At 37.7% G+C, this 7773-nt stretch overlaps 1 protein-coding gene across 1 annotated transcript; it reads left to right on the top strand.

Annotated features, from left to right (window-relative positions):
- The first annotated feature begins 2257 nt into the window (after nt 1-2257).
- LOC127978617 (keratin, type I cytoskeletal 50 kDa) lies at nt 2258-4505 on the top strand. Its single transcript, XM_052583408.1, has 7 exons — nt 2258-2823; nt 3082-3164; nt 3251-3407; nt 3482-3643; nt 3741-3866; nt 3951-4171; nt 4262-4505. The coding sequence occupies exons 1-7, from the start codon at nt 2311-2313 to the stop codon at nt 4389-4391; spliced, it is 1392 nt and encodes a 463-aa protein (XP_052439368.1). The 5' UTR covers nt 2258-2310; the 3' UTR covers nt 4392-4505.
- The last annotated feature ends 3268 nt before the right edge of the window (nt 4506-7773 follow it).

Raw genomic sequence — 7773 nt, 5'->3', positions numbered from 1 at the left:
CTTTTGTTCAGAGGAAAAAAGAAAAACAAATGCTGCACACAGAGATACCAAACTATAAATTATTTCTTCGTTGTTTGACTATGTGAGTCATATTTGGATTATTTAATTAATACAATAGAAGTTTCTTCATATTTTTATTGCATAAACTGAATTCAAATATATGACTCACAAAGTGTAATATATTACAATCATTTGCAAACACAACACTGAATGAATAGAATTTCACAGGTGTTTCTCCTGTGCATTATGATTATTATAACCTATGCTTACATAAATATTTAATTGTACAGAACTACAAAGAGACAAGCCCTATTTAACAGCTGCACATAACTAGCTTTGAATAATTCAGAGAGGAATGACAAATTACTGAATTTTGCACATAATTACTATGTAGCGCTTACTAGGAAGCAGGCTTTTGACTTCATCATTAATTTGTCTCAGTTCAGATGTTAGACTTTTATGTTGCACTCCTCTATTTGTCAAGCTAGAGTTGTGTAAATTGTGCTACCATAAAACAATATAACCATCAAATGTTTGACTTTTTCTCTGACACTTCCCTGTACTTTATTTACACTAAAGGCTAGAGCTTGTGGAAGAGGACCAGCCTTTTTGACAACTTAAAAATTGTTGTTTACTGTCGAGTTCAATATAAGTTCATACGTATCGTATTCCCAGGTGAGTCTCCTCACACACATTTCACACTTAGTCGTATAGCCAAAAATATGAATTCTTACTATCTGAAGGTTACACTTTGACACAACTTTGATCACAAACACTTTCTTTGTTTAAAGTTGTGAGTCTATGTAAAATATTAATACTCCTGCAGCAAAGCATGAAACTATGGTTTCTGGAATATAAACTGAAATAATGTGAGCCAGAATGGGTGAAGCAGAGGAAAGCCATGCAGACCTCCAAATGCATTTCAAGACCTCTCAAAATGTGTTTGTAAAACTGCTGAATTAGACAAGTGTTGTTTTAAATCAAGCATCGTGCTCCTCTTAGGCACTTCATATCCAACACTCCCTTCTATCACCGCAAGCTTAATTATTAAAGAGTTTTCTTGTCTCATATCAGGCAATCAAAGTTCAACATCTGCGCTAAACGTTGTTCCTCTTTTGTTCTGGTTTCTGTTTATTTGTTTTGATACTTTGTTCTTGTCGCCATGACAACAACACTAAGGCTTTTCTTTATACTTTAATATAAGCATAGTGTAAAGAAAGATTTAATCCAAACTAAATGCCTCATTTGAGACGAATAAACAACTAGGATTTTGAATGCTTAGGCTTGTAAGTTATATATTTACCTGTTAAATTGTATTTTTAATAACAAGATATTAAACATTCTATTCTATATTCTTGTATGTACATATGATAAACCATATTTTTAAATATTATTAAAAAAAAGAATGTAATGCTTTATTCTGTATTCCTGTGTATATAACTGACACAGTAACCGTGGCTTTGCTGCAGCTTGTTTTTTGGGTGTGTCTCGGTATTGGCACCCTGAGGGCAGAAAACTCTCATATTTCTACTTCTTGTATTTGCAGCAGTTTTCCCCTTAGTTTCAAAGTGTTAATCTTGCGATTTTCAAAAATAAAAAAAGACGAATTTGTTTTTTTTCATATACTCATGATATATGTACAAATGCAATATGCATTTTGTTTGGATTAAATCATTTTTTACACTAGGTTTATGTAGTGTATATATATATATATATATATATATATATATATATATATATATATATATATATATATATATATATATATATTCTCTATTCTCATGTATATTTGTGTTAACTGTCCTTTAAAATGTTTCTATGCTTTGGCAATGTAAAGATACTTTTTTACCATGCTAATAAATCTACTTAAATCTTGTATATATAAAATTAATTTAGCACTAAATCACTTATTACTATATTACTAGAACATAAGTAATTTGAGTGCACAAAATTTCTTTCAAAAAATCGATCAGACCAAGAATAGTGCTGTGCAAATCAAAAACCTAAGTATTCATACTATTTTATCACTGACTTATGGCAAAATGTCAACTTATAAAATTCAACCATCAAAAATTTGATTTTGACCCCAAACATATTCAAACCGTACAGTTGGCTAACTGCTGTGTGAATGTGTGTGTTTGCCTTTAGAGAGTGAGGTAGTGGTTTCTCACTCCGCCTCCTTGGATAACCCACTACGCCCATCCATCGTTCCCTCCCTCATTTATCCAAATAAAAGGACTGTGGGTCATCTGTTCCTCACTTCTCACTCTCTCCAGTCAGAGAACAGAGCAGCAAGCCTCCTCTACAATCATGTCTGTTTCATACGCTCGTAGTCAGATGTCCTCTGGAGGATCAATGGGAGGATCCCGCATATCCATGTCTGGTGGTGGAAGCAGTCGTACATCTGGCATGTATGCAGGCAGCATGCACGGAGGAGCTGGAGGATATGGAACACGTATCTCAAGCTCCTCTGCTTCTCGTTCCTTCTCTGCTGGAGGAGGTGGTGGCTATGGAGGTGGTGCTGGTTTCGGTGGCGGTGCTGGCTTCGGTGGCGGTGCTGGTTTTGGTGGCGGTGCTGGTTCTGGTTTCGGTGGTGGCGCTGGCTTCAACCTGTCCGATGCTGTTGATGTGTCTGCAAACGAGAAAGCCACCATGCAAAACCTCAACGACCGTCTGGCCTCCTACCTGGAGAAGGTGCGCTCCCTCGAGAAGGCCAATGCTGATCTTGAGCTGAAGATTCGCCAGTTCCTGGAGAGCAAGACATCCCCCTCTGCTCGAGACTACAGCGCCTACTACGCTACTATCAGTGACCTCCAGAACAAAGTATGTGGTACTGTCAGAAAGAAATATTTAAACAGCATTTGTAACTAAAGGTGTATCTTTTTGTTAACTTATCTTTATATGAATAATGTCCATTCTTTATATGAATGGACATAGAAGTGTTTTCTGTGCAAGATAAGACTTTTGTAAATATAAAGATAAACATATGGAGATGGATGTAATTAGGACAAATGAGAGATTACTAAACTCAAATAAATCCCAAGAGGTATCTAATTTTGTCTACATTCTTGTCTCCTGAAGATCCAGGATGCCACACGTGTAAATGGAGGCATCTACCTCAGCATTGACAATGCCAAGTTGGCTGCAGATGACTTCAGGGTCAAGTAAGTCCACATGACTAAGAGAAAAGTTGACTTTACATATCTCAAATGAACCTAAGTGTTTACTTAAGAGTTTGATTTCTGTGCAGATATGAGAATGAGCTGAGCATGAGGCAGTCTGTAGAGGCAGACATTGCTGGCCTGAGGAGGGTGCTGGATGAGCTGACAATGGCCAGATCCGACCTGGAGATGCAGATTGAGGGTCTAAAAGAAGAGCTGATCTTCCTCAAGAAGAACCACGAGGAGGTAAATTGGTCTTCAACAAACCCATCATTCTTCTTGATGAGGGACATGCTCAATGGTTTTTATTGCATCTATAGGAACTCTTGGCAGCACGCTCCCAGATGAGCGGACAAGTCAACGTAGAGGTAGATGCAGCACCACAGGAAGACCTGTCAAAGATCATGGCTGAAATCCGTGAGCAATACGAGGGAGTTGCAGCCAAGAACCGCAAAGAACTCGAGGCCTGGTTCCAGTCTAAGGTAAAATCACACTAGTCCCAGTTTGTCATAAGAAACCAAAACCAAATCAAAACCAGTTGACTGATCTGACTGCTTTCCTGTGGACTGTCTCTCACAGAGCGAAGCCATCACCAAAGAAGTCGAAGTAAACACAGAAAGCCTTCAAACATCCAAATCAGAAATCACAGAGCTTAAACGCACACTCCAGGGTCTTGAAATCGAGCTACAGTCACAACTCAGTATGGTAAGCAGGTGACCAGGTCAATCTAGAAATCTGATATTTTGTTGCATCACACAGCCTTTAGAATAATGATTTTCTTCTCAACAGAAAGCGTCGTTGGAAGGCACTTTGGCAGACACACAGGCCCGCTACTCCAACATGTTAAACGGTTATCAAATGCAGGTAACTGCCCTGGAGCAGCAGCTGGGACAGCTTCGTGCTGACCTGGATCGTCAAAGTCAGGAGTACCAGATGCTTCTGGACATCAAGACCAGACTAGAGATGGAGATTGCAGAGTACAGGAGACTTCTGGATGGGGAGGCTTCTGGGTGAGACATTAACATACAGGCATTTATGTCCTGATTTGTGAGATTAAGTTTCTGAGTTGTCTATAACTTTATGTTTTCCCCCATCCTCAGAAGTGTCCAAACTGCAAAATCCTCATCCACAACCTCAACCTCAACTACACGCAAAGTGGTCACCATTGTAGAGGAGGTGAAAGACGGAAAAGTGATCTCCTCCACCCAGGCTGTGACTGAGACCAAGTGAGATTTCAAAAAAGAACAACCAGTATGAGACGAAACCACTCTTGAGATGAAACAACCCAATAGTGTGGGTTGATATGAGTGATATAAAAAAAATCAATAAACTGGTTTAAATGTGCTTTTGTGTTTGAGTCTTATTTTGCTCTCAAATGTTTTAATATTAATCAATTATTTGAAGTTTGCACTTGACTAACTGGGGCCCAGGTGAGGAAGCAGACAGACTGGCTAAACCGACCGTCTGCTGGCCGCCTCTCGTCACAGAAATCAGTTTATTCTCAGCACATAGAGACTCTTTCACCTAGATATCACACTATAGAGACTGTGTCTGTTCCCCCAACCAAACCAATTTAAGAGTAACAATTTAATTGATGTTCAACAAGTAAACTGTATATAATACAGAGAAACCAATGATAAAGCTTGGCTTATTGAAATTTCAGGTCCCTTTCTACGAAAGCACTTTTAGTAAATGACATGATCACTGATCATAACCTAGATGTGCTCTGTTTCACAGAAACCTTGCTAAAACTTGATGATTACATTATTTTAAATGAGTCTACCCCCCAAAGATTATTGTTATAAACACGAGCCGCATCCAAAAAAAGGGGGAGGTGTTACATCAATTTATAAGAACGTTTTCAGTTTTTCTCAGAGGACAGGCTTCAAGTATAACTCGTTTGAAGTAATGGTGCTTCATATAACATTAACCAGAGAAACAGGTGTTAATAATAAATGCCGTGATGTTTGTACTGACTACTGTATACAGGCCCCCAGGGCACCATACAGACTTTATTAAAGAGTTTGCTGATTTTCTATCTGAGCTAGTGCTGGCTGCAGATAAGGTCTGAAATGTTGGAGATTTTAATATCCATGTTGGTAATGATAAAAATGCATTGGGTTCATCATTTCTAGACATTCTGAGCTCTTGGGGGTAGACAACACATGTCAGGATCTACTCATTGTCGAAATCTTACTCTAGACTTAATACTGTCACATGGGATTGATGTAGGAGAGTTCCAACAGTTCGGACTTTGCATGAATCAGAGGTAAAAAAAAAACAATATAAATACTGTTCAGTTTCTTTCATAGACCAATATTTTACTGTCTTTACACATCAAAGTATGGTCACAAGCTGCAGGGTGTAATTTGGTTTTGTTTGTGTATTTTTTGTTGTTGTTGTTTTTTTGTATGTTTTAGCCATGATTCCCATCCACTTACTGTATATCATAAGAGTGATAGACTGCAATGGTTTGAGTTAAAAATCTTGGTTTGTGTTCTACTGAAGAAACAAAATCACCTATATCTTGGATGACCTGGGGTAAGCAGATAAACATCAAAAAAAATTTAACAAAATAGTTAATGTTTGGGGGAACTATCCCTTTAAAGCAATTAATCTCTTAGGTGATGCAAATGTGGTCAAAAGTTTACATACCCTTTGCAGAATAAACCGTTTCATCAGAACATAAATTGCTATTTTCAACCTCTACCCTCTTATTGCTTAAATTATTAACATTTTTGCAGATACTGCAAGGTGTATATAAACTTTGAACCGCAACTGTGTCTAATACTTTCACTCAACTGAACCACTTACAATGACTTGATATGTTTTATAACATATGTTCTTGTTTTTTTTGTTTGTTTTTTTTCCTCTGTGGAATTTTTTCTCTGAATTTCCTGCCTCTGTCCTGGTGTCATGACATTGCAAAATTTGCAAACAGAAGTTCTCCGTAAGTTTATTTGGAGTTCTTTCCTTTCCTATTATTCTTTAATTTAGTCAAACTTGCATTCACTAATGCTGGGGTAAGATTTTAGAAGAAACCTTTTGGTCCTGTTTAATGTTGGTAAAGGTTTGAGAACTAGTGGCCTGGTTTCACAGACAGGGCTTAGACTAAACCAGGAACTGTGTGAGTGTGCATCATTGACCTAATGGTTAGAGGGTTGGACTTCCAATCGAAGGGTTGTGAGTTCTAGTCTCGGGCCGGACGGAATTGTGGGTGGGGGTAGTGCATGAACAGCTTTCTCCCCACCTTCAATACCACGACTTAGGTGCCCTTGAGCAAGGCATCGAACCCCCAACTGCTCCCCGGGCGCCGCAGCATAAATGGCTGCCCACTGCTCCGGGTGTGTGCTCACAGTGTGTGTGTGTGTGTTCACTGCTCTGTGTGTGTGCATTTCGGATGGGTTAAATGCAGAGCACAAATTCTGAGTATGGGTCACCATACTTGGCTGAATGTCACTTCACTTTTTTATCACTTATTAAATGCAAATTTAGCTGCAGTGAAGTGACTTTGTACAACCCACCCTGTCCCATTCTGCAACCCGCAAGTGGGTCGCAACCCACAGTTTGAAAACCCCTGCTTAAGTGCACTTCTTTTTCACAAGGGGATCTACAGCAAAAAACAATTTTGTTAAAAATAAAAAATAAAACAGTCAAAGTATGCAGAACAGTTAAAGTATCTGAATTAAGTTTATGATGATTTAGGATACATCTGATGTATCTAGTACAATCACAAGTGAATTTCTGCATAATGTAAATGCTGTGTGAGTTATCTTACCTGCCTGTTCACTTTAAACCTGATGACCTACTATAACTATTCCTTGTTTATTTCTGTCATTAAGTTCATCAGATATATTTGTGCAGTGTTTTTATAGGTTGAGGGCTAAGTAGTTGAGTAGCTAACATTTCTCATTGGATAAAACCCAATTACATTTAAGTTAATCTAATCAATGCATTATATGAGTGAAAGAACAGAGATAAAAACTAGAAAGAAACCTGTTAGTTGTCCTGTCATGCTATAACATGTACAGATACCACCTTGATGAATGATCTGCTCTGGAGCAGGCAGTCCTGAGATCTGTTGATTGCTTAATCATATGAGGATATCAGATAAGGCTTCATGTAATAAAATGTAAAAACCTGCCAGTGATGTAAATCTTCACACATTCAGTAGATGAAACAGGTTCATCATGTTTGGGGTGGGTTCTGTATGATCTGATAACAATCAAGTTTACAACAAAGGGTTGAAATGGTTTCACTTCAAAAGTTAGATGAGAAAGTTTTTAGTTTAATGTGTGACAAGCGCTGGATCTATGTACTGTACAGTTGCTCTAAATTCTAAGGTTTTAATTTGAATAAAAAGTTTTTAAAATGTGCTTTTAAAAATTCTAACAATCCATCAATTTTAATATCTACTTTTTCTTTTTTTGTCAGAATTTACAAATGGCAAAAATACAAATATCCACCTACAATGCAACTGAAGTACAAACATGAGTGACTATTAAGCTGCAAGTTATATTTATATAACATATTTTGCAGAAATGAAAAGTAATGGATAAGAAAGCTAAGACTCACATAAACCCCTGATTCATTTCTTCTTGTGAAACTGTAA

This window comes from Carassius gibelio, chromosome B19 (assembly GCF_023724105.1).
Source record: "Carassius gibelio isolate Cgi1373 ecotype wild population from Czech Republic chromosome B19, carGib1.2-hapl.c, whole genome shotgun sequence".
Classification (NCBI taxonomy): domain Eukaryota; kingdom Metazoa; phylum Chordata; class Actinopteri; order Cypriniformes; family Cyprinidae; genus Carassius; species Carassius gibelio.
This window is presented reverse-complemented; position numbering and strand designations above follow the sequence as displayed.

Bases quoted from the DNA above. Each gene is read 5' to 3' on its own strand.
- LOC127978617 (XM_052583408.1), top strand. From the start codon at position 2,311: ATGTCTGTTTCATACGCTCGTAGTCAGATGTCCTCTGGAGGATCAATG. The intron at 3,644-3,740 runs GTAAAATCACAC...TGTCTCTCACAG, and splicing joins AGGCCTGGTTCCAGTCTAAG to AGCGAAGCCATCACCAAAGA. The intron at 3,867-3,950 runs GTAAGCAGGTGA...TCTTCTCAACAG, and splicing joins TACAGTCACAACTCAGTATG to AAAGCGTCGTTGGAAGGCAC.